The sequence below is a fragment of the Nomia melanderi genome, chromosome 8 (genome assembly GCF_051020985.1).
Source record: "Nomia melanderi isolate GNS246 chromosome 8, iyNomMela1, whole genome shotgun sequence".
Classification (NCBI taxonomy): Eukaryota; Metazoa; Arthropoda; class Insecta; order Hymenoptera; family Halictidae; genus Nomia; species Nomia melanderi.
The window spans coordinates 9,132,836-9,160,778 of record NC_135006.1 but is presented as its reverse complement, the minus strand read 5'-3'; the positions used below and the strand labels follow the sequence as shown (position 1 = coordinate 9,160,778).

At 36.7% G+C, this 27,943-nt stretch overlaps 1 protein-coding gene across 6 annotated transcripts in view; it reads right to left on the bottom strand.

The window, feature by feature from the left end:
- dsx (transcription factor doublesex) overlaps positions 1–27,943 on the bottom strand; it is a 173,194-nt gene that overhangs the window by 8,693 nt on the left and 136,558 nt on the right. For 3 of the 6 annotated variants that reach the window (XM_076370063.1, XM_076370065.1, XM_076370062.1), the window contains exon 6: positions 8–6,100. The exons of 1 other annotated variant lie outside the window; for it this stretch is intronic. In XM_076370063.1, the coding sequence (XP_076226178.1) occupies positions 5,984–6,100 (117 nt within the window). In that variant the 3' untranslated portion in view covers positions 8–5,983. Of the gene's footprint in view, positions 1–7; positions 6,101–22,999; positions 23,092–27,943 lie in introns of those variants that run through there. 2 more of the 6 variants (XM_076370064.1, XM_076370066.1) reach the window with 2 other exon arrangements.

The window sequence follows — 27,943 nt, the reverse complement described above, 5'->3', positions numbered from 1 at the left end:
GCATATCGAAGAGACAGCCCTCGGTGTTCTTATTTGAAAATTAATTTGCCGCGAGATGGAACGACCAGTTTTTGAGCGGGCATTTTATTGCATCGTGTTGTGCAACTGACACATCCGTCGACTTCTTGATTGCGCGCGCGAGCGCACACAGTTCATCGATGCAGATCGTCTCGCGAGGCTGCGAATATTCGAACCTGTATCAGACATTCTTCCATGGGAACGGCCAGCCATTGTTCCGCGTTTGCCCACGACTTCGCCTGTTTCAATTGGCTTGGCGTTTTTAATCGACACTTTTCCTATCGTCAGTTGACTTGGTTCAAAATAAAAGAAAACAATCGGATAATCAATTTTTTTTAGTACGGATGGAAATAAAAGGGAAGATAAAGAATAAAGAACTGGTTAATCGGGCAATATACGAACCGATATGAAGTTAAATGAACGAAAGAAAACGCGGAATTTCGAATCCCATCATTTGACCGGTTCCTGGTATGGTTGGTATTATCATGTTCGTGATCGATGTCAAGTATTTACGAGGCTCGACATTTTGTGTTTCATATAAAGAAAATGAAATTGCACACACGTACGTGTTCGTCTGAACTATGACGCATGGTACACTGTAGTAGGAAGTTGGCGAGATCGTTTTTCTTGAGTTTCATTCGCTTCTATAAAAACCATTAGTTGCATATAACGCTAGATTCACGGAACGTGTCAATTTGAGAGATATTGGATTTTATAAACGTTATTTTCTATATGTTTACCGTCGATTTTGATTGATGCAGTTGCAGGTCCTGATCGTCTATTTTTCAAACCCCTATTTTCAAAGTTTAAAGAAATGGATATGCGTTTTGCTAGGAATATAATAAACTCTATAATAAACGCCTGTAAATCTAGTGTTAATCAAATATTGTGAATATGAAGATTGCTACTGAAATAAATTCTGGTCGCGAACGTGTTAAGTGTTAAGGTCATTAAGGTCGTTTCCCGATTACTTATTTACTTATTTTTGATTTATTACTTTGTTTCTTGGTAATCTTGCGACTGAAAGAACTTAATTCGTATATCTTGGCGACACCTCTGTATTTTCGTTTGCGTTGATGATATAAAAGAGTTTTAAATTGAATTTGTACGATTTGTATTTTTATAGGTGTCAAAACGTTTTGACATCAAGGCGTATGTTCTGAAAGATTTCTAGACGATTATTAGTTTATTTAATAGTTCAATTTTAGTCTTGATTTGATTCGATTTGATATTTCGTAAGTAATTTAATAAGCTTTCATATTCTACGTGAACGTAAATGATACTTTGCACTCATGAGCTGTTACTTAAAATAATAAGTAGTATAACCACGACATGAGGAAGACCTAAGTCGATCGTAGTATTTTTGCTTCAAGATTAACCAAGGATCAAATTCTATTACATTAATGAATTTGCCTTAATGTTACCTATCAAGGAGTGCAAATAGAAATGTGCTAATCCTATTTAATAAAGCAATATTGACCTTTAAATCCCCAAAAATGTGACCCCGTTCCAAACATTTTTATGGCAATAAAATTACTCCTCTTGGATCTCACAACTGCGATTTGAAACTTTTTTTAGTGCCATCAAAACTATCGTAAGTATTTAGGATAATTTACATATGTGGGATACTCCGCATATTCATCATAGAAGCAGCAGAAGTTAAAGGATCATATTTTTTTTTAACTGCCGTGATCTGAATATTGTTAATATTAGTCAAATTTAATGAGAAGTTTCTCACGCGCCTTGACTTTACAATTAGACGTAGTAAAATATGTCAGAAAATGCATAAGCGAATGCAACTGAAAATTTTGGAAATCGCCTTACAGTGTCCAAGTATTTATTTAGCTCAGCTTAGTTATCTAGTTTAAAGTATTCGTTCTGAAAGAAGTATACAATGGAATAATTGTAGTCTGCAAATGAATAACTTTATTCTAATAAACATTGTATACAATGTACACCAATATTCATCATAAATATACATGTAAAGATAAAGTTTATATTGAAAAATATTGAGAGTCATTTTTATAGAAAATCATAGTATGTATTATAGTATGTTATATATTCGTACATCATCAAATTTGTTAATAAACACACCGTTCAATGTACAATAATAAATTTTCATACCTGATATTGTCTCGTTAAATGAATTTTATTTTAGTGCATCGTAAACAAGTCATTCCTGCACATACATTGTTTTGAATTTTTACCACCTTTAGTAAAAAGTATTCGATCGAACAAACTATACATCTACCGTAATAATTATTCACTTTCTGGATGCGAAAAATATTTGCGTTAATGGTGAAAATAAAGACAATGATATATAACACACATAAGTATAATATTAATATTTTCTTTATAAAATGCAAAAACTGGAGTTGAAGAGCACCGCAAGAATACGTCCGACCATCTCTAGATGCTGAGGAAATTTCTCAGGTTTGCCTTTCATCGTCTTCTTCGAGCGTAATAGTATTTGTATTACCTAATGCTAAGTAAGAATCTAAGAACCTTTAATAAGTATACTTTTAAGTTTAATGAACTTTAATTCTTTTTAAATATCGTCGAATTTATCTGTTCTATTTCTGCGATATACTTAGGATGTTAACAAATCATTTCTTCAGAGAGCACAGTCGTGATATCGATCGAACACATTCAGTAGTTAGGGGTAGTAATTAAACTGGATAATAAGGTACGAGATATAAGATAAATTTTGTTTGCATTTGTTTTGTTAAATATTAGTTTAAGGGTTGTACAAAATTCACAAAATAAAGTTACACATTTACTCGGTAATTTTCTTAATAAATGAATACCTTTGTCCGTCGCGATAAGTATTTGGCATAAACGTTTCTAATTTAATAATTTGCTATACATTTGAAGTAAAAAGTAACTAGATTAAAAATAGTATGATTACCTTCTTATAATTATTTGTCAATTTTACTAAAGAAAACAAGCTATTATACTGAAAAGAGATAGATAATGAAAATGATGTAGGAGTCACGAAAATAAATGTTCATACTTTTCAAACTGGCGACTTATAATTAATTAAATGAGGACTGTATTTCCTTTGTCTTAATCTTACAACATGATGTCAAACTTTTCAACAATGATGTAACACAACAACCCTTTATGTCCTGAATTATGTAACATTGATTATTTATTTGGATCTTTATTACAGACACTTCTTTTTGGAAACGAAATTTATTGAGTTATTTCATGACATAAATGCTCCAATAACTTTTCATACATTCTTTTTAGTTCATATCCAACAAAAGCACAAAATCCGCAAACTATTAATTTTTTATTGCGAAAATAATTATATGATATATTTTCTAACACGCTAATTTGATTTATTACATTATAATTTATTCTTAAAAAAAAAATTGTAATAACAAATACGCAGGAACAAAAAACAATAAATCACTATATACATTCAAATATAACTAAATAGTTTAGAAAACATAATTGTTTTCATAGGAAAATAAATTGTATGAACACTCGCGCACGTTATTATATAATAGACAAACAATTTCTTACAGGCATGCAACTAAACAAACCATAAACAATCTAATAATGCCTGCTTCATAGCAGCATTTTAATAAAAATAGTACTCGAAGATACCTTCAGAACATAAAGGGTTAAACAAGAACCCAATAACAAAAAATCGTCCAACATTTCACGGCATCTCAGGAACTTCCGATCATAAACGAAGAAGAAGAAATTCAAATATCCGTATCCAAGAATTACTTGAACACGCTAATCCTAGTACAAATCGTCGCAGATCCAGTATACACATTTGAGACAACCGCGGAACCGAATTTTCCAAATAAGATCAAACGAAATCGTACGAATTGCGTGTCGCAATTGAAAAACATCTTCTTCCAGTAACAAATGTGAACATTTCTAGATGTACTCGAAAGGAAGGACAGTCGATTAAAAGAAAATGGCGAAATTAATTCCGTTTAGAAGGACATGGATCGCAACTGCGATCACAACAAACAGAAATCGATCCGAGGAAAGCGTGTATCCAACTTGAAACGCGCCCGTTAATCGAGCGGTTCACGCAAAGAGAGAACTCCCGATCATCCATATGTCAGCCCGTGTCATAAACTCACCTATACACCTTCGTGAAATTCAAAAGCATTACATCGGTTGCTCGTGTCCGTTCCGATTCGATCGCCGCGCTCGACGTTTTGCTTTTCCCTCTCCGTTAACGCCGTTAATGCGCTCATTTACGCCTGTGCCATCGTTCGTCGGTTTTCTACCCGTTTCTTTCAATTTCTTTTTACCATTCTTTTTCCCCGCTGTTCTCTTCCTTTTTTTCTTTTACCGTGCGACTGATCGCCCGCTCGTCGTAACACTCGCGCGCGTTTCATCAGACGTATCGGCTAAATGGCCATAGGGTGGAGGGAGACCGATTCATTACACGACGTCAGAAGCGACCAGATTATCATCATCAGCATCGTCATCGATGTATCTCGATTCGGAATGTCGCGTTGCGCGGCCCGCTGCTGCTTTCCTTTTTCTTTCGTTCCTTATTTTTTTCTTCTGCGCGGACGAATCGGTCAGGATCGAAAAATGGCGAACGGCGGGGTTGCGGGGAGGGAGGGGGGTTCCATCGAGCCACGTTTTATCGCCTATTAAGGTAGCCATAGGTGCACGGCCGTCCGCGTCGGGCGACGAGAGGTCTCCGGCGAACGAGCGAAACCACGAGTAGTACTGGGCCTAACTGATTTACAAAGTACCTAAGCCAGAAGACTGGCGCGGTCATGCATGCGAGGTTTACCGCATGCGACGACACTTGATCATCGAGAGAGGACCGTCAAGCGATCACATTCACGGGCGACTGGATTTTAGCAACTGGTCGACAACGTCGGTCATCTCTTATAATCGCACGGGCGTGTCCCGTTTCGCCTGAACTTTATGTCGACTCTCTCCGGCCCCGAGGGGGGAACGTTTAACAAAAAACCCGTACGGAAGGAGGATAATAATAAAATAAGAGCGGGGTGGACGAGCGAAGAAAGCCGAGAAAAGGAGGAGGAGCAGGCGGAGGAGGGAAAAGAGAAATGAAAAAGGAACACAGAAGATTAAGCAGAAAACGAAAGAAGAGGGTAAACGGGAGGAAGAAAAGTGGAGGGGAAAAGAAAAGACAGATCTGTTGAGGGAAGAAGGCGGGGGGGGGGAGAGGCACGAAGCGAACGACGGGGCGGATTCGATCAACGAACCGAAGGACGCGCAAGGACGAGGGATGCCCGAGGTGTACATTGTCCGTGAACTCCGGCATCCCACGGAACCGCTCACAAAAGCGTTCATGATTTTCTTGTTCTCTCGGCAGACAAAGAAACACGAAAAATAAAATATAGTCTTCGGGAACACACAACACACTCTTAATTTGTTGGCGGCTAGAGGATCTCCCCTTTGTGTCTCGGGCGTGAACTCGAATCGCGTCGCGCCGTTGTTTCGTGAGGGAAACCTTGACGTAGCGTTATATCCACTGTGTTGTGCGCTGCGCCACGCCGTGTCACGCCGCGCCGCGCCGCGCCGGCCATCCATAAACGGGCGAGAGCAACGGATCCGGCTACCATTTCCGAGGCAATCTCGATCGGCGGGATGAAGATGAAGTAGCGAGTTTCGTCGCAGCCTCGCATCCGATCGATTTCTACGGTCCCCTGGCCCCCCGTTACAAGAACTCGGCGGATTCTTTCACCGGCAGGTATTCTACCCCCGACGCTCAGGGTACCGGGCGACCGTTTCTGCCCGAGGCGATTTCCGAGAAGTACAACGTTTCTGGTTAATTGCAAATTCGGTCGTTCGTTCGTTCGTTCGTTCGTTCGTTCGTTCGTACGGTCGGACAGGACGGGCCATGCGCGCACGCGTTCGCTGGACGCCGTAGCGCGCGCCAATTGGAAAACATTCGAAGAACGATGACCAAGACGAACGGCCGAGGAACGGTCGAGAAGGTTGCTTTCCTCTATTCGCCGTTTCCACCGACTGGTCCACCTCTCTTGGATCTAACTCGGCGTCGTTTCTCTTTGGATTCGACCTGTTCTTCCAGTCGCTTTACTTCACCGACTGGTCGGTAATCGATCTGAAATCAGAAAAAACGTTTGGTTTGCGGTTAGCGATTTGTTACATTCGGCGTATCGCTCTTGGGAATCGCGCGCTGTGACGCTCGCAGATTTGGAGGAGTCTCTTAGGCGGTCCCGAAACGCGATCCACGCACATCGAGCGGCAGGTGACCATCGAGCTGGTGACACGAACGTCTTAATCAATTGCGCCTTGCGTGTGCGAAATGGGAACAAGCTTTTTAGAATATATATTTAAATTTGCATCGGGTCTCGGCGGAGTTTCTTTCGAACATGATATTCATGAGACTCGCGTGGCTTCGAAGGAAGTTAAGAGGTCCGTTTCGTATGTGTTTACCTTGCCACTATCGTGGATGACTGTTTTTTCAAAGACAGGAAGCGGTGTCGAAAGTAAATTTTAACGTTACGCTACGATGGATTCTTTTTATGAAGAGGTATTGAAATGTTTGGATTTGGTTGGTAAAAGGTTATTGTTAGGAATCGGAGGTATAGGTTTCCAAGGAATTCGATATTGTTTTCTGTCAATTTTAAAAGGAATTTTTAAATAAATTAATAAATCTGAAAATTCGAAAGTAAATTTGATTAAAAGCTGAAAAATTCGGATACAAGTGTATGAGACTGTTGTAAAAATTTAAGGAATTGAAATGCATGAGTTTGTAAATCTTAAAATGCAAAACTTCAACTCAACTTGACACTGATTATTTAAGTATACGTATCAATTGATATTCTTGTTGGTTACGTTATATTTTTCGCTTGGGCTGCAAAGTTCTGTTGTACAAGAATCTTATGTCTTTGAGAAAAGAAAAAAATACGCATTGAGTAATTGATTTATTTAATTTATATAGTATTAATTTATCATCGCTAATAGAACTTGAATCTTTCAAAATAAAACGTAGTATTAATAATAAAATATAGTATTCAATTTTCTTAGAATTCCCTCACAAAATTGTTTGCGCATGAAGCACAACATTTCAATTTTTAAATACACATTTATATTAATTCTTTCGGTAAATTCTTGGAAAATTATCGAAAAACAGCATCAAATATCCATTCCCTGTGCATAATCGCATCGTTTTACATTTTCAAACTAAACATTCATGCAAACAATTTTAAATACAAAAGTTTCTGCATCAATGAACGATACTGATACTCCCACAAGAGTTACAAGGTGAAGAAAACCTCGGACGAACAGATTTTATGATTTCGTTGAAATGATATTCATCGAAATAATTCGCCAAGAATTGACAATTTCACACCAAAATCCCCAGAGTAATTGCGTGACGCGAGGAAAGATCAGTAGAGCAGTGGAATCAAGAGTAAGGCGTCGCAGGGGGTTGAAACTGCGATCAGAAAGAACGGCAGGAAACGAATCCGAAAGAAAATTAACGGCTGGCGTGCCGGTTTATCCGGCGGATATTAAATCTGGTAGCGGCAAGACATTTCTCATGCGAAAAGTTTACACCGGGCTGGGTGGAAACTTACCGCAGGGGCTGGTTTAAGGACCTGTAGCAGGTCGGCGAAAGCGGAAGGCGAAAACTGTTAGAAGGTGATGGGAAAGAGGAAGTGGAATAGAGGAAGAGAGGACGTACGGAATACGACGGTGCGGTACGCTCGTAGGAAGGAGAAGAAAGGGGTGAAGGAGAAAGGAGAAAGACGTAGGAGAGGGGAAGAAAGCCGAGGGGGTATATTATGCTCGCTAAAGTAATGTTACCAACTCGAGAACTGGCGAACTAGCCGACAGTAAAATCCATTTTATGTCTCCCTCGTAAAGCCAGTCAAATGAAACCCGGGGACTTAGTTTTCATACGTGCATCCACCCCCCATTCACCCGGCGAGACCAGGTCCCGGTTTCCTGCTCCACCACAGCGGGGAGGGTTGCCACTGACTTTTTCGAAAGTCTAGACGCACCGGTTCCTCTTCACGGTGCTCCGCTCACCCGCTCGTCCGCTTTGCTGCTGATCTTTCCGGGCGATTTCACCCTCTCCGTTTCGTGTCCTGTTCCGCGCTTTTAGAACCTCTCGATGAATAAGCTACGATACGTTCGAGCCGCGTAATAACAAGGGGATCTTCGAGATCTTCAACTGCGACGAGACGAATATCGAATTGAATTTTCATTCATCCATCGGCGAACTTATGCGAGTACGACCGGTATTCACAGCTTCAGTTCCCCAGCTCGGACGGAGAATGGCGCGCGACAACTACGGATTTTGGGGAATAATCGGGTTATCTCGTTCGACTCGAGGGATCACGTATTGTTATTGGAACGTGAATTTAATTGTTCATGTAATTGTTTTGTTTATTGATTGTTAGGCGCGTAATTGTTGTGATGTGGATATTCAAAGTGTTCTTGTAGAAAGCTTAGAAAATTGAAGAATTTTCTTTTCATTCGTATTCTCTAGTATACGATTTAAGTGGAAACTTACCGCAGGGGCTGTTGTAAGTAGTCATTAATAATAGCAGTTATCCATAATACTGATAGTATTGGAAAATGACATAACGTTCAATGAACTATTACACTTTCTTCCTTTTTCCGAAAAATTCTTTGTCTGCAATCTTTTCTATAAATATACCTCGTTTGTTAGTACATATTTGTAAGCTTGAATTTACAGTATTCAGTATAAACAAAATATGTGATAGGATAACATGATAATATAGTTATTCTTATTTGTGATTTAAAATGGTATTAAAAACAAAACAACTCTTCAAAGTTTCATGCCCATTCCAAACTGAAAAAGGTACAGCATTTTCAAATCTAGCTATCCTATTTATTATTTAATTGCTGTATACTATAATTTATTATAACATTACATGTAATGTCAATACATTAAATATTCCAACCATTACACAAAAATTAAAAAAGAAAATGTTGCATCCCCCTTTCAGATATTCAGCAGATTTCAAATATTTAAATAATTCGGTTTTCTATCCTTGAAAAATGTACTTTCCCAAAATCACATTTTACAAAATAGAGTACAATTTCAATTGTCCAATTTAATCGGACCGAACACTCCAGCCAAATGAAGATTTCAAAAGAAATTTTTCAAAATATATATGTAAAATTCTATTCTATATATTCCATACGATAAAGTATAAGTTAAGAATCCGAGTTACCGAGTTCCAATTTAACCAAGACTGGACAATCTAGATCACGAAAAATAACGACTCGGTTGACTTGGTTAACTGCCACGAAAATCTCGAAGGTTTTACATAACGCTTATTCTTTCGTAACGAAGATAAATATAAAGAATTGTTAATTATTTAAAACCACAACGATTACGTTACACTACTATCAACTTACTTACGTTATTAAATACTTTTGTTCAACACTAGTCATCTTACGTATTATAATTGTTTTTATGCAATTAAGTAATGACGACTTCGAGCTGTTATATCTAAAATCGATAGCTACGCGGTTTATTTTTGTGATATTCAAAATTTCGATACATAATTCAATTTTTTTATGGAAAGAGCTTTCAAAGATTTGTAAAATTCTCGTCCGGAAAGAGTTAATCGAGGTCTTACTGTACCGAACAAATCGTGGAACAAAGAACGCCAGTTAGGCAATAGAAATCAGGGGATGAAAGAAAGGAAAACATCGAGGGAAAAGGAAGCCGGTTAATGGGTCTCATAATGAGACTCGTAACGCTTATGCGAGACGACCCCATCAAATGTTACACATATTTAACCCATCGACGTTGCTCGGATTATTATTTCCACTCGTAAAGTGGACCGGTCGAACGATCGTCTGTTACTTTGACGCCGCTTTCGTTTAGAGGGAGGAAGGCTGTTGGTATTATTTCTCCCGTTCGTCCCGGAATATATATATTTACATTGCGCATTCTTCGGATCCCGTTCTGGTTCACCAACTTGTCTCGCGGCTTTACGATTCGTCCCGTTTTCATGACTTTCCACCATCGTGAGAGTCACAAGACGCTCACCCTACCCCCTTTCCTTTGCTCGCCGCTCCTCTTTCGGCGGCGTAACAAGAAACAATAAAGTTAACTGCGGGGTTGCTGTTTTTATTATGACCCGTCAGATATTAGAAATTGAAAATTATAAATTATATTATCGACCGCGATAAATGTTGAATAGTCAATGTTTAATACTGTGTTTCTCGTTTTGTCATCATGTTATATGAATTTAATTTGAAAAGGACATTGGTGTGATACATGCTATATGATTTTATCGTTACAAAAATATATTTTGTTTATAAAAATAATTCTCTCGCATTAATTACTTAAGAAATCATACTCACGAAATTTCGAAGTAAAAAATTATGTGTTGCAAAAATTGCAATATATAATAATTGATATTGTTATTAGTGTAAATATATGTATATATATTTATTTATTTATGTATTTATGAGTATATAATGTATCATGTCCCTTAATGACATTCTTAATTACTTGACCCATGAAATTAAAGTAACGTTAAAATTCAATAAAAAAGAAAAGTAGAGTTAAGATTTTTATGAGACCTCAGATTCGTTTTTACTTCTACCCGATGTTATTAAAATGGGTGTTTTATTATTTTCCATTGTAATCACATTGTAATTATGCCCCCATTACCTACATGTATATTTATATCGTTATTTAAATACCTGGAGCATTTGAATTTTAGATCTGGACTCGTGGCAAAAGACTACTATTTAATCCTTTGAGGCCATCACGGATGAAACTTCACTGTATTTAAATTTTGTTTCAATAAGATAAATAATGTAACAACTGGTAACAGTAGCTTTTTAGGCATTTATTCAGACCATCAAAGCTTCTATAGCAAACGCATTACCATAAAACAAATCAGTTCTCTCGCGTATTTACGTAACAACGAGTGAAATAATAAAAATAGTGTTGAACTGTAAGCGCAAAATGTTTTTTAAAAATATCTCAATATTTAAACAAATACATTTTCCTTAAATTTCCACATTTTAAGGAAACTGTAACAATAATGAAGTAAATACAATGTTTATTTTTGTAAGATATCAAATAAAATTATTAGCATACGAAAGAGAGTTTAAACATTTTTTTTTTCGTATTTGATATTGACGTGTATTAATTTAGATAATTTTCCTTATAACAAATACTATTACACATGACACATTATTTAATTATACAGATCGACCCAATTAATATGCGACAAGCATCGTGTCTTCACTAGTTTATCTCGTCCTCCAATGAAGGAGCAGAGTAATTATCGGTAATTGTTATTACATGCATCGAAGAGAGGTTTGCTATAGACAAGTTATTACTGACAGCCGATTACTAATCAATATTTCTACGTCGATCCGTCGACAATAACAGATAAAACTAAATATCAATGCAGTATTTCAGGTTCTTTAATCGCAAACACGTGTCATTTTCACTTGCTAACCGAGTAAAGAGCAATAATATGGTACGCTGATATTCACATTAGAAAGCAGTTAATAATTCAATTAGTAATTTACAAGAAACACTCACATCCTCATAGAAACGATTCCGAATCAATGTTTATAACGATATATCGAGTATCGATTCTGGATCAATTTTTATATTGATTTTATACGAATTAAAACCTTTATCAGTTACCACAATTATTATTATCTTCTGTAGATATGTTATGAAGTTAGCGTCCTTAGTAAAAGAAAATATCAATGGATGCTTGTCATCGTGTATAATTAAAATTGTGACGAATAACTAACAAAAAATAATAAAGTTAAAATAATGACACGACAGATTGAAAAATCTTTTCCTTTCTTTATAGACTATGAAGATTACATAAACATCAAATGTTTGTTGTTAATGTATTCGCTTTTTTCGAAATCATAATAGGCCGATGAAAGATGATAAAGCAATCTCTAGTAAAAAAGTTAATTATATATTTGTTATTTATCTTTTTCTTAGTCCCTGGATGGAAATAATATTTCTCAACTTCATTATTACTTCTAAGCGATAACATTCTTATTTTTAAAGACTGAACCTTTACGTACATATTGATACATGCATTTTAGTTTTAATCTTTATATAAAAATTTGAAAGGTGCAATAATGAATGAAACACTGCATCTATTATTAGAAAATTTTAAAAAGGCGATGTCCATGCTTTAAGATGAAATAGTCGGATCCAGGAGACAGTAGTGAACCCAAAGCAGACAATATTCTAGAAAGATTAAAGCTGAGTAAAAGGAAAAGCGGCACAAGTATGTACCTATTCATAATTCATATTCTATTCTTTCAAAGCGGCCTTCTCGCGATTGACCATGACGTGTCTCATAAAATTGTGATTTACAATTATGACACCTCACAATTTTTTTGTTACGTTTTTGATGTTTCAGTCGAAGAAACCTCGACGCTATGCATTATTGACGACCGCTTAAAAAGAAAGATATTACAGAAACATTTAAATTATTAACATTCGAGTGACAGCAGATTGATTCTTATGCCTTCCTTACATTTGAAATGTAACAACAAAAAGCATGCTTAAAAATGTTTGAAATGCATAAAACGTGTTTACCAAATGCATCTCACAAAAGTAGTACTTTATTTTATGTATAAAAACGTGATATATCGGTATATTAAAATTGCCGTGCTTTAATTATTCCCATGAATTCATTGCTTTCTTGAATAAATCTGTCGTAACGTCAATATACATACCTGTATATTGACTATACGATTAAGCGAACAAACCGATCAAACTAATAGTTTCTGGGAAAAAAAGTAGCACAAGGTTGAACAACTAAGCACCGAGAAAAATGCATTTAAAGTTTTGTAAACGATTTTACGACACACAACTACATATGTATGACACTTACCCTAATTTGCTATCTCAGAAGACCTTCTTTATGAAGAAATTAAAAAAATAAATGCTAAAAGGCGCTATAACAATGTAGTAATTTCTAGTAAGTTCATAATCTGTTTATTTAAACATTTCTGCTCATATGTTATCGATACTACCATCAATTTGGACACTGGTCAATTCGTTTCATAAACTTTCCTAAAAGCTCTTGTTCTTCTAATTATCCAGTATTTTTTGTTCACTATTACGTATTCTAAAAATATTTGCAACAGCTTTATACAAACTACTTGATTACTTTGTACTAGAGATAAGAGCAGATTGTACTTACGATTTTGTAAATTACAAAAAGCAACTTTTACAGCACATTTCTAACAGTACTACGATAACTATGATTCTTAATGATTAACTAACAAAAAATCCTACCTTCATTGCAAGTTTACGTTTACTAAAAAACTTAAATTTTCATAAAGGAAAGATAAATTTAATTTCGACTTCAAGGAAGTAAAACAATCTTTACATTGATTAGACCCAGTTTCCAAATGTCATCACGAGTTTCACTGGATATTATAAGAGAAAGAGTTAACAACTTCGAGCATCATTCATTTCTCCACAGTCACAAACACAATGCTACCTTTCTATCGGCAATACTCAATGTTCAAAGTAGGAGCAGGCTTACAGTAAAAGTAGAGTACCCAACCCCAGTGTAGCCAACTATAAAATAATTCTGGCGAGCGAGCAGTCGTAATAGAAATTGTAAAGCAAGGGGGTTAAGAAAAACGCAAGTATCGCGTGCGGTTTATAAAGGAGGTAGCCGGTCACAGGCACATTCGCTCGCGATAGGCAATCTCGCATCTGCAACGCGTCGCCACCCCTTTCCAGACGCGACCCGTTCGACACCGAATAAATAAATTGCATTTATGCTCTCTATATAGGCGACACATTACTAAACGACTCCGCTTGCTTTCTAATTCAACAAGGAAAAATCAGAGCACTCATACGCTTCGTACGAAGACCTGGTCAACCGCTTTCTCGACAGAAACTTTCATCCGGCGGATGATCTAGGCAGGTCCCGAGACAGCTCGAAAAGCCGTAAAAGGAGGTCTAAGGAGAAGAAGACACATTCAGGCACGTAGCTAAAATGGAAACGGCCACGGTCGTTGCGGACATGGTGGGTGGAAGTTTATCGTCTGCTGGTAAGTGCTTCGCAGGTTCTCACTTCTACCCCGTCCGCGTTCCCAACTCGGGGGTGGGAGGGCCATAAAATCACTGCGAATACTTCAAATAATACCTATCTGCCGAGCACGTCAGGCAAAGGTAAGGTCACTTGGTCTGGGGTTTTATCTTTTCCACGTTATCTCTGTTTATTTTAGCGTAATACTGGCCTGTCCGGGAATAAATTACAGTTTTCTGCGTGTGATATTAACGGTCGCACACCGCGAACTTTAATTGGAACAAATTTACTCGGCCGAAATGAGGATCATTCTGATCCCTACTGTTTCCTTGGTGTTCTGGAAATCTGAAATTGTGAAATTTATAAATTCGTGAAAGATCGACTTCAGTCTTTTTTCTAGTCGATATTGTCATGACTGTTAGGAGATCGTTGAAGTCGATGTTGTACTGTACAGTTTTGTATCTTAAACGCATATATGATTGACATTTTGAATAAGGTTTATGTCACGATTGAAATTTATATAAGCCGTTGTTATACAAGATTGTCATACGACATTTTCCCATTGTTATGTTGTTAGAGTAAACTTATATAAAATGAACGTAGATAACAGACGCGACGTCACTAGACGATACGATAAAAGATTATAGTATGAAAAGTTGTAAACACTGAACTGCTGGAAATAGTTATTTACATCCGAACGATTTAATGTAACATGCAATATAAATTCCGATGTATATTGCTGGTAAATACAAGAAATTTGATAAATAATTTAATAGAGAATAATTTAAAATGGACTAACACGAGCATTGTTGAGGTACAAAAAATAATGGTACATTCAACCGAAAGCATAAAAATTGGGAAAACTTAATATCTGTTTATTACATTTAATACATAAAACTTGTTCTATATTTCTTAGAAATAACTTAAAAATATAAATATAACGATCAAGAATAATCCAGTATATAGTATTTATAAACTGCAATGTAAGTACAAAAAATTGATATTCAATTTGTTAACTTATTGAGCACAGATAAGAATCCGTAACACTGAATAAAATTACAATGTTCTATCTGCCATTCGGTATTTCACCAAGATTTTCAGAAACTAAACGAGATAGAGTCATATCTGGCGCACTGCCTAAAATTTCAAACCTGACCGTCCACTGTTATTCCCATATATCAAGCACTAACAAGGATATAAATTTTCTTATTTCTAATAGAATCTGTTCGAAAACTTTATCAACAGGTTAGAGAGTCTTTTACGATGAGTACGAGACACGTTCATTCAAACACGACATTCCATAAGAAACTAGCTGTAAGAAATTGATTCTAACAACAATAATAAATAACAACAATAATAATAAAATCGAACGTTGTTATATAAAATATAACGTGCGACAAACATCGTCAGCTTCAACAGCAGTGAACCTATAATTCAAAATCTCGCACTTCTTTCAATTTCAACTACATTAAAGTACACGTTGACACGTAGACTGTCATCGTGTTCCCTACTGACCGGAGCCTCCAAAAATACATTAAGCAAATTGATGTTGGATATAAATATTTGGCAACATAAGTAACTATTATTTAAGCCCAATATAAGAATTGCGACACCAAATCATTAATAATTGAATTAAATAATATTATACGAAATAACAAATACTATGCAAAATATTCAAAATTTTCGTGACACTGAACGTGTTATACAAATATACTTTATACAAATATACGCAGAACCTTATATCCTTAAAAAAGAACACGGGTAACCTTACGCCCTCATTCGAGTAACAATCCCATCAATTATTAACGATGCTCGACACGTGATTACACGACAATTCGGAACGTACATCCAATTAAAAGTTTTCGGCGCGACGCCGTATTTATACCCGCTTTTACGGAGAAACGCCCAGCGTTGCGCATCGTCGATGCCCCCATGAAAATGCGATAAAAAGAAAAATGGTAAGAATTTCAAGAACAAAGAGTAAATTACGCGAGGACTGCGTGCGCGCACAGTCATGCACGAAGTCGTTTTGGGCAATTGTAAGAAACGGTCGCGGCTGTAAAAAAAATGGAGAAAGAGGGTGGACCTGGGAGGGGGGGCTGGATGGAGAACAATAAATGTCCCCTAGTTAATTTTGCTCATCCTCCTTACTTCCAGTTTAACTTCGCGAACGAAAGAAACAATCCCGCAGAAGACCGATCCGCGAATCGCGTGCGTTCCCTCTAGTTTATGTTTCCCTCATTTATCGTCGTGGCTCACGTTCGATCGGCGGGCCATCGGCCCGAGTCGCAGGCCATGCTGAACAACAGCGAGGAAAATCGAGGCGATTCCTTGAACGCGGGTGGCCATTCTTTTTGGTCGGTCATGGAACTCGATTATAGTCCATGGAGGAGATCAGTAGGAGGCGGGGTTCTTTTCATTAACGAGACGCATACCCTGGGTGGACCCCGGTGGCTTAGCTCGGCAGAGGTAGGTGCTCGACAGACGTCGTATTTCATAGAGGGCCGACTGTATTTTCGCGCATATGACTTTAACTGTCGATGCGGACTTCGCTTGTATTTCTTCTCAAGTTTTACTGGCGCTAGGTCGACCGCTCTGAGCCGTAAACGTCAGTCCCCGGCTAAAGCCCCGCACGCCTGCTTGTCAGGTTCCTTCTTCAACCTCTCCTCTCCTTTGCCTGCACCGTCTCTCCCTCGTCTACTTCGGGAACCTCTTGGCCAATGCCAAGAATCGTCCGATGGTTTAGCGGCTAAACTTTAGCCTCTGGCCGTAGGCTGAGGAACGACTCGTTTCCGACCAATATGCTCCGTGGGCCTGATTTTGCGGTGAATGTCACGTGTCGCACGGTTCGCACAGCCCTTCGTGTATCTCGATCTCGCGAGATTTTCTTATGACCGTTCCACGAAGAAACTTTATTAATACGCCTGATACCGCTTTTATCCAAACGGGAATTATTTCTTTCCCTTTGTACACGATTTGTTTAATTTTGACGGGAATGAGGAGAAAATTATGTTTATTCATTTTCACCTAACTTAAGTCAAAGAATTTTTTGACTTTTTTGAATATGAATTTTCTTAGGGTTTGTTTTTATTATCTCACTGATTTCTTAGGTGTGGAAGCAATCTCTATTTTTCTGTTTGAAAACGGAATTGAGTGCTTTATCCTTTGGGAATTTGTCTTGATTTTGCATTCCTGTTCTTATGCGAATACGAGGCATTCTGCTCACTTTTCTCGATCAGCTTATTTTCAATCTCTGTATTTTGTTTATCCATGTTTTTAATTAATATCGTAAAATATACTATCGATAGTCGTAAATCTATTGTTTATGATATTTTATCCTGGACCTAAGAGCAAAGAAATAGATACCGATTAACAACAAATATCTCAAAACCTGAACCCTTCAATTTTAATAAAATTTATTAAAGCGATATATCTGTATCTACATTAAACGAAATCGTTGTAATTGTAAACAGATAGACGAATTTTAAGCATAATATGTGTCAAGTTCAAAAAAACCTGAGGAACAGTTAACACTCAACGACCAGTGTCACGTATGCGTGACTTCTCCCAGTCTCCTATTACAGCTCGGTGTCACGCAAATGTAATTTTGGTATCCTCAAATCTACAATATCAAATTAAAATAATTATTTTTGACATGCCGCGTCGAGACCAATAGCATTTTCTAAGAATGCAGCTAAACGAATATCGTGTTTTTCATCGAAGTAACGATAAACATTGATAGATGCTGCGGCGAATATTTTTATAGTAAAATATATTTAAGCAAATATATTCTTTTATTGCAAAGAGCAAATTTTAAGCAAATAATTCTTTGAATTTTAGTTTGCGCTCATCCTTATCCTGAGAAACTTTTTTAATGTAGAAAAGTTCTTTTTTAAAGTTATGCATAGTTTTCTGCTGAGAATATTAAATGGAACAAATATTTGAAGGCTGTTTACATAGACGAGAAATAATTTTTCATTCGAATCTCTAATTTGTAGGTCGATAACCTCCCACGCCCATCTCTCTCGCTCTTTCCAGTAAATCGTGGCTTAATCTTTTTTTCTTAGAAGTACTAATTTCAGAATTTATTGAATGAAAGTTTTTATGTTTACAAATATGGTAAAGACGGAGTAGCACACTTGAGGTAGTAAAATTAAAACAACTTTTATATTAGCAGTTGTGAGATATAAGCACCACAATCCTTTAATTACTGAGACCGTCCGTACACGTGTACTTTAGAAAATGCTACGGTTAACTGTCTATGAAATCGAGATAAAGCAATCCTTTCTCAGCATTCCAGAGCTTCTCACGATCAGTAACTGGACAACAAAACAGGGATTCATAACGAGTCACGTGCTAATAACAATATGAACTTTTATATTCTCATGAAAATGCAATTAATATATCTTAATTCGTATCTCTGAAAACATGTTTAATCCGTCAGTTTTTATGGAAGACCATTTTCGAAATTCCATATCTTAAAATTTTACACTTTTCATATTGGATATTATCATAATAAGTCGTTTCGAAAATCATACTTCGCAGTACAAAAAAACGGTAAGAAAACATTACGTTTTTAAAACATTATGAACATTCAATTTCCTTATTTATATATTTATCTATACGCTCATTTTTAAAAACAATCAGCCCGATAATTCATATCAAAACTGCAATTAAGTTTATTAACACTTTTCTAATAAGCTTATTAAAAAATTTCTCGATCAGTGTATTATATAAACAAAAAATTTTAATAATCCCTTGAAATAATAACGGCAAAGTAATTATTGTGTTACTCAAAACAGAGTTAGTTATTTCACGATCGTAATTGTCGTCACTATAAAAAGATCCGTCAATAAATTTCTCACAGTCAATCATTAATCATTAACCCCTTATATTACAACTTTTCCTGATAAATCTCACAACTAAGTTACTTCATACTCGATAACGTTCCAACAGAAAAAGAAACTAACTTTCACTGTACGAGTAAATTTACTGTACAAGTTACATATTTATAAGTGGGGAACTGTATTTTTCTTTAATTAATGTGAAACGAATAATAAAACACATTTCTTACGTTTAAAGTAAACTCTTCCACCGCGAGCGAATGACTGGATATTATAAAACAAGGGGAGAACAGACTATTAAACAGCCGCCAGCAGATAAGTGTTTACACATCAACGGCCGGTATCATTTACGAGTGGCTCCGCTAGCCAATGGTCATTTGTCAATGCCAAATAACATTCTATACTGTGAGGAAAATTAAAGCTGTGTTACAAAATTTATATAATTGATTTGACGAACCATCGAATCTCTATATTCTATGTATATACTTTGAATATGCCCTAAACCCCTTGTCCTATGACTTCTTTCCCAATTGCGCTCGACAAAGATATTTTATTGTTCATAATTCATTATAAAAAGAGAAAAATTTTACACTTAGTCTATGTCTACATTTACTGATAAGCATTACAAGTAATAATAGAAGAATAATATTCAATTCGGACTTGGAAGAATGAAACGATACTTTTATTTGTTAAATTCTATATCTTTACCATGAGTCTGACAGGATATTGTAGGGCAACAAATTAACGACCATTCGAAAATACTTGCGTTCAATAATGCACCTCTGAAAGACATTCAAAAGCATGAATATGTCTATAAATTCAAAGCCGAGAGGGAGATGAGAAGAGGCTCGATTATTGTCTTGGATTTCGGCCGCGCGAACAAAGAGCGCGTTTGGGGTGCCGAAAATAAGCGTTTTCAAGAAATTCAGTTCCCACTGGGCAACGAGGTCAGAACGGGAGAAGGTTTAGAATCCACCGGAAGACGTCGGTACCCGTAACGTCCCGAGACTTCATTAAAGATGCAATATGGCACGGTTTTTGCCGAGCAAATGAAGGGAACTGGCTACGTGCGAGAGAGCGGTCGGTTGCTTTCAAAAAAGTTACGACGAGGTTTTATGGGGGTTTAATTGTAGCCCGCGACTGTGGTTAGAAAGTAGTAAAACTCCGTTTGCCAGGAGAGCCGGATCTGTTACACTGCTTAACGCTCTCCGGTTCTTGGTTACGTACGGGGAAGACACGATGATGATGAGGAGAGGATGAAGAGGAGCCGGCGTCGGCTCACGCACTTCGCTGCTGTTAATTATTGCTTTGTCTTGAGAATTGCGCCTCCATTCTTAGAGAATAGGGGCGACGTTCGCCGTCAAGGCCGGCCGTACTTTCGTACATGATTTTTTTTCCACCCTGTCATTATAATTATTCCCAAGTAATTGAACGAAATTTTTAGGTTCCTATATAATAGTTTTATATTTAGTTCCTCCCCGGACGAGATTTCGGACGGGGAGCGTCGGCAGCCTTTTTGCACCGTGAAACTCTCGTGAAGCGAAACACTTTACACCATACATTCAATTAATTTCATTTAACCGGGAACGACGATCACGCTCGTCGAGAGTGTTTGTTTTTTCCTTTCCATTGATTTTTGTAGTTCTCTTGATTGTTTCCATTGAGATTTTGGTATTAACACTAACCATACTGGCACGGCATTTCTACCGTGACCAGTCAAATAACTGACTATAAAGTAAAGGTGAACAAGTTGGATGATACATCTTTTGTTCATGGAAACAGAGACAGAAGGAAAGAGAAAAATGGAAAAACTGATTAATCGGACAATATAGGAATTGATGTAAAGTTAAATGAACGAAGGATAACGTAGAATTTTGAAATAGGTCATTGGCCGGTTCACGGTATGGTTAATGCAAAATTATATTGAAGTGTGCTTGTAGGAATATAAATCGAATTACTATTGTATTTGTTCTGAGGTAAATCGTATCGATACAATGACGGTGGATTAAATAAATGTTACTTGAAATTCTTGGGGGTATTTGATGATTTAATATCTGTATTGAAGAAATTATAACTCTACTACGAATAAGAATGATGAACACTTTTGCTTTCAATGTAATAATATTTCTACCGAAATTGAATAATTGAATTGTACTATTAAGAACTACAAAAGATGTTTAACACAATTATCGAAGTACCAGAAGATAAGATAAAAATAACTGTGTAACTGGATGGAACGGTCTGTCTACGGAGCATGCAGTAGAATTTCTGTTTTGAATATGTTTAGTGCAAAGTACATCAACCAAGTGTGACACGTACTTTTTCATAATCATTATTTTTATTAAAGGGATAGAACTGCAATTAATAATCGGATTAGGGAAATTGTTCAGAGCATAGAATTTTTTTATATACGATCTGTTTATCAAGTAAGTCTGACGGTAAATAGGCGTATTTACTTTCAATTGTGGCTGGTCAAGATGCCTGTGTGTTACGTGCTATTTCTACTTGACATTCACAACGGAACCGTATTATATAATCTTCTTCAATTTTATTGTATTTTAGCTATAAATAATGATGTAAGAAACAATTCGAATTAAGCATATATATACCTTACCTTATGTACCAATAAATATTTGACATAAGGTAAGTGTTTGAAAATTCGCGAATTGCTTCATTTATGGCATACAATTATGTAACTACACGTAGTTACGTAAGTGTAATCACGCAAATAAAACAAACTGTTTAACATGCTAGATGCTTTTTTTCATATACTCATGAATATCAAAGTGCACCAATCTAACATGATCACTATTTAATTAAACACTTCATTTCCCAAGAGACAGAAGCGAATACATTATTCCAACGTTTAAACATAAGAATTCTTTACGTGTAATCGGACTACAATTAAACAAATCGAGTTTATTTACTGACTCGATCATACATCTCAGTTATGTAAGGTCCCGACTGTGCGGAGTCTCAGTAAAATGGAACGCTTTTTTAAAAATTATAATAACGAAGTTTCTGGAGTAATAGATGCATGGAATTTTATTTGGAACTCTTACATACAAATTCTTAGACTATAAAGAAACAAAATATTGTTTCGATAAAAATACATAGTTACGAAGAAAAATACGATTTTTTAAAGATATTGTAATATCCGAAAAAATTTTAAATCTATACTTCAGTGTGAAGTAAAGAAATGACTTAATTATTAAAAATACAGCTTAAGGGACGTAGAATTTGGTAACTTCTTTAATTTTTCTCATCGAAAATTAAAAAGAAATGCTTCAAACAGCTACATGAGGTCACAACGTTTTTCACTGAATATCTTGTTAACGCTCTTAATTGAAAAATAACTGCTGCACTGCTCTGCAGTCAATCGAAAACTACTTTGGGAGATCGCTTGATGTCTAGCGGGACGGCACAGGAGCAAGAGGGGTCTTTCACCGTGTGCGTTGTGTGACGCGACGGACTTAGTGTGTGCGACTGATTCGACCAATCGCACGCTAGAGCCGAAAATGCGTGAGACAACAGACGAGCTTCCTTGCATTCCGGCCACTCAGACCTGCATTCTTCAGCCCAGCCATCAAGTGATCTTCCGTGCACATCGAGGGCTTATTAGAACCATGTCATGTGATACCAGTTAAATGTGAGCTGCTTATCTATGAAAAACATTACTGTTCCATTTTACTCTACCCTCCCCTACGATCGGGTTTTACGATTCTCTGGCTAGTAAACAAGACACATATGTTTAAGATGAGCTGGGCAGGGGCAAATTGCCAAAAATGAAAGCATCTTTCACAAAAAGATGTGTCAAATTTCAAATCGTATCCATCGATATTTCATGCGATACGACCATGCACCAAGAAAAACTGTTAATAGTATATGATTAGCAAGATAAATCATTTACAAGTGTAATTTTAACACAATAAACAAGTAATGAAACGGGATATCTGCACGCAACGACTGAGACAACGCTCGCACCGCAGATGTTTCTTCTAAAACGCAATAATTAGTCAAAGCGTACACCAAACTACTTATTAAAGGCGCAATTCGAAATGATAGGTCAGTTTCTAGTAAATGACTTTCAATTTCACTCACATAAACGAAGAATCCTATAACCGCGTGTTCAATCAGGGGAGTTACATATCCGCGCGAGAGGGTATTCGACGAATAATTGTGCTCGATTCCCTCGCAAACGTAGTTTCCTATGAAAAAAAATATTACATGCGCATAGAATCATCCCTTTTCCTGTTGCACTGCTAATTACAGTACACAGTCGAAGGGAAACATCGACCGAAGCCAATAATTACAGACGTGTAGAATTGTTCCGATTTTCCAAGAAAAAGGTGTTGCGAACGGTAACGAAGCTTCAAATCGGCTGCCAGTATGTCCACAGCTTCCTGTTAACCGCGGCAACAAAGATCAGCGATAAATCGGAACCCTTCGAATGACATCGTATTTATGCTTACAACCGAACTGACTCGTTGTCACAATCTGAAACACGAATTCCTTTCCCTCGGAAGCCGTATGCAGGCGGTGCACGCATTTTAAATATGCCTATGATCATTTCTTCACGGGTCTCGATCATTTGTTGGGTCTCGATATATCCGAGCTCCCAATTAAGCCGGTTAATCGGGAGGCTCTACGACGAGTAACAGACTGTGCCCCTGCCTTTCAGGGGTACGACACACGATAAGCCTCCGCAAACGTTTACCTAATTCCGTCTATCTTAACCCATTTCAAGGGAATAAAGCGGAGGATCAACGAAGAAAGAGACAACCGGTCGATCAAAGTATACACTCAAACTAGCCGGTACATCGGACGGAGGGTTGGTTTTGCTTTTCGCGGTGAGCAACATCAATGTAATCAGGCAGGTCGCTTAGAGCGGACTTAACGACGATCGTAAACGTGGTTCGCTTTACAGCTCGCGGTATTTTTTTTCTCTCCCTTCCCTCTCTTTCACCCTCCCCCCACTCATTCTCTCTCTCACTCCCTCTCACTCTTTCTCTCTTTCTGTCTCCCTTTCTCTGGCAGCGTTCTACCGTTCCCCGGTTCTTTTGCACGTCTTCCTGTTCTCCTTCTCCCCGTGTCCCCGGCATACTCGACCGCTCGCCGGCAACCGGCGTCATCGCGAAGTCGTAAGTGAGACGCACCCCAGACTCTAGCTTATTTTACTCCAACCGTAGTAAACTAGCAGAGTTTATGTGACAGACACTAGCAAAGTCAAAACCGTCTCACGACTCACGGACCGTGATCCCACGAGAACACGCCGGAACTGGCGGGCTCATCTTTGTCCTGGTCGTAAACGTTTCGTATACCGTGCGGGAAGAAGAAACACTGTCGAAACGAAAGGACGCGGATATATCGCGCCCATTAAAACCGATCGATAAATCCTAATCTCCTCGGATCTATATTGGCTGTCGCGATGAAGGATTTACCGGTGTACGCCGCGATGAAATTTTATCATTATTGCCGCTTCTTTTCCAATGCAGCATGCTAATCGCGCGTGACGTACAACCTATTATGCCGATACGAAGGTTAGAGTTGCTGCAGGGGACGCCGCGTGTGACTTTGTTGACCCGCTCGGCTACTGAACCGGGGACCGTAAAAATCCTGTGGAAACTGAGTAAATTTGTTTAACCCCCCTTTACCTTGTAATAACGTGTCAGACTCGAAGAGAGTTGAAAGAGAAGTCGAGGAGCATAAATATTAGTGAATTCCTGCGAATTCAAATGAAATGTTGTTCTTCTGTTAACGATTATTACATTTCAAAGCAAAAGTGGACGTAGAATATACCCAGAGTTGTTCTCTTTTTTCCAGTAAATTATTAATGATGAAGTCTATTGTAGTTGAGAAGTAAATCGTACGGCAAGGGGTCAACCCGTCGACTGTGGACTGCTTTACGATTCAAGCACTCGACGGTGCGACGGTGGGAACAAAATTGAGACTGACTTTTTATATTTACCTGTTTCATTTGTTAATATCTGTGTAACAATGTCTGAAATATTACGGTATCCGTGTATCGTCATCATTTTCAAAGATCTAGGTTGTTTTAAGTCGCGGTTATGTTGGAACTCCTAAGATATATATTTCTTAAAATTTATGATGGAATTATAAAATTAGTTTTGAGCGATTTCTTCTGAGTCTCCATTTATCTAGACTGTTAGTTGTTAATCTATCAGACTAATAAACCCGTATAAATACACTTTTCATATGTTGAAAGAGAAATTGAAAAGTTCAAATTATTGGGGTGATTAATTCTTTAACCTTTTTATATCTTAGAAATATTAACGAAATTTTGGTAAACTGCTTGTATATCTGATTGAAAACTGAACACAGAATTGTGTCATACATACCTGACTGACGTGTCGGTCAACGTGTTAAGTTATTTTATTGTACTCCTTTATTTCTGTGGGAGATAATGCTAGTACACAAAGGTTACCACAGTACGTAGACATGACTTTAGTAATGGATTGAGTATACAGAAGTAATAAAAGATTACTTAATAGAAATAAAAGTAATAAAAGAACATTGATAGATACTTTCTAATTAAATAGGTATCGTTCTAATTGCATTTTATTTGATTAGTATTAATATTTCATTTGTAAAATAAAGATAGACGTACGATAAATCTAGAACTGCTTTTTCACTTGACAAATAATTAGCTGTAACGCTGTTCTGTCGAGGACAGTCGCGAGAGAAGTTACAAAGTATATAAAAAATTAGACATTTTTATATTTATAATACACTTGGCAAGTTGCATTAAGAATTATTTAAAGGAATTGTATTTAATTGAAAGTTGAATTTTTAATCTCGGGGAAACGACCACGGAGAATACTAGGAAGCTGGAATAAAATTTAGATTCTGCTGAAATTCCAATTTAACAGCGACGTTAAATTTCAATTCACGTTTCCAAAGTTTCTAACATTTTTAATCAGTGCGAAATACAACTACAACAGAATTCTTCGAAGTTCTAAAACTTCTCCAAGTTATGAGCTCATAAATAGAATATATGTATACACATATATCCTTGGCACGCAAGTAAACAAGTAATTACCATCCAAAGTGACACAACATTTTTAATTGGACGAACACCAGAAATACTCCAAAACCTGGAAAGCAATTCTTCAACATATTATTTACAACATCATATTTTCAATACTGGAGGAAAAATATCTTTCAAGGAAGTTATTCAATTAAACCGATCGTCCCAGTTTTTAAGTATAACTAGTTTGGATTGGGGGACGAATTTAAAATTCATGAATTATTTTTTAAATTGACAGTTTCCTTAATATCTAGTACCTCGAAGCAATTTGTAATCTTCTAATTCCCGATTTTCTAAACTGAATTTAGGTTAATCTGCAGATTAACTTAATCATATTTAAGAATCTTCTCAACTCTTATCTCAGTCTACGTTGTAAGCTTAACATTTTATTATACTGTATTATGAAGGGGTAACGCACGTTTATAAATCTACTCTGCTAGCATGAATTCGTTTTTAACTATAACGTATCACTATTAATCATTACTACTTTTCATCATAGAACAAAAAAATAGTAAATGTCATAGTCAATTAAAATGATGAAAGGCAATGAGTTAATTGCTCTAATTTCGATTCCAATGTAATTATCGAGGGAAAACCTGTGTGAAATTATTTAATGGTTGTAATCGCAACTGTAACTCATACTCTAATGCTTTTAAATGGCAACAATATTCCTCGGTAGATAGAACCGCAAACGATTAAAGAAAATTACCTTTACCCCTTTCGACAGACGGTTGCGGTACCATGGTTTCCTCTCGTACCTAGCTCGTGAAGGAAAAATGCCAACGCGGCAACATCCTTTACGGCCGGAGATTTACCGACTCTTTTCCCTCTTTAAACAGAACATCAATGTCGTCTATAAACGAGATGAGATTGACCTATCGTATCTCTCAGCAGAATCTTTCGGCAGAATAGTACTGTTAGAGTTTTAAACTTGGCCGCAGTCCAACGATGCCTCCGTGTACTACGCATACATACTTACATGATTCATCGTCCTTATGTCAGGTGGAATCGTTTAATGCAATTCATCAACAATTTCGTAATGAAACTAGTTTCTAAAGTTGATGTCAACTTGTCGCTATGTGCATTTCAACTTCTAACATGCAGCTTTCTGCCAGTTACAATTTTTAATCAATCGTTTAACCGAATGACTAGAGTACAGAGAAATAATAATCCGAGAGTATTTAGAATAACTTTATTATTTGTTATAATTACTTTCGCATGTAACGGAAAGTCATGATACAATGAAATTTACTTTTACGTATGAAAATGTTAAACTGTTCAACTAAAAATGCGATTCAATTTAATGAGACCAACTCGTTAACGGAAACGACTAGAATATTCAATTGATTTGCATTTCATTTTATATTTCCAAGTCACTGTGAACCTTGAATCGAAAGTTTTTCATTTAATCCGCAAGATATACAACACCCAGCATCGTTTTCTGTTGGCAACGGTCAGTTGTTTTGAAGCAATTAATTTTCAGCCCCATTCAGAACATGTATATTCTGTCACAACAAGATCGCGTAAGTTTATATAATACAAAATAAAGTCTACGCAGAAGCTTATATGAATATCAATGAATATTTCAGTGGATACAAAAGAGTATTAAATTTCAGTTGGTCTCTATTATTGAAAATCTGCGTTCGAGAGAAAATAATTCTTAATAACGAAATTAAGTGAACTTTGTATTTCTCGATTGAAGTGTTCATTTGTGAGGTTCTAAAAAACAAGTACGTTGGGTTCCATGGATATAAAATCTAAATAAATACAGATTTAAAAAGCAGCTGCAAAAGTTTTATTGATTATCTTAGTGTTCCTATCGTGAATAATTGTTTCATCGTCATGTTTTTAATCGCGAGCCGTGATTACCAACAGAGAGACGTGAAAGTTTACACGTTATTATACTCGCTAAATGCATTCAGCGGAATCCTCACTATTATTGCTTCTTTTTTTGTTCCAATAATAAACGGGTCCTGACTTTTCGCATGAAGCGTCGAATCAAGATCGCCAAC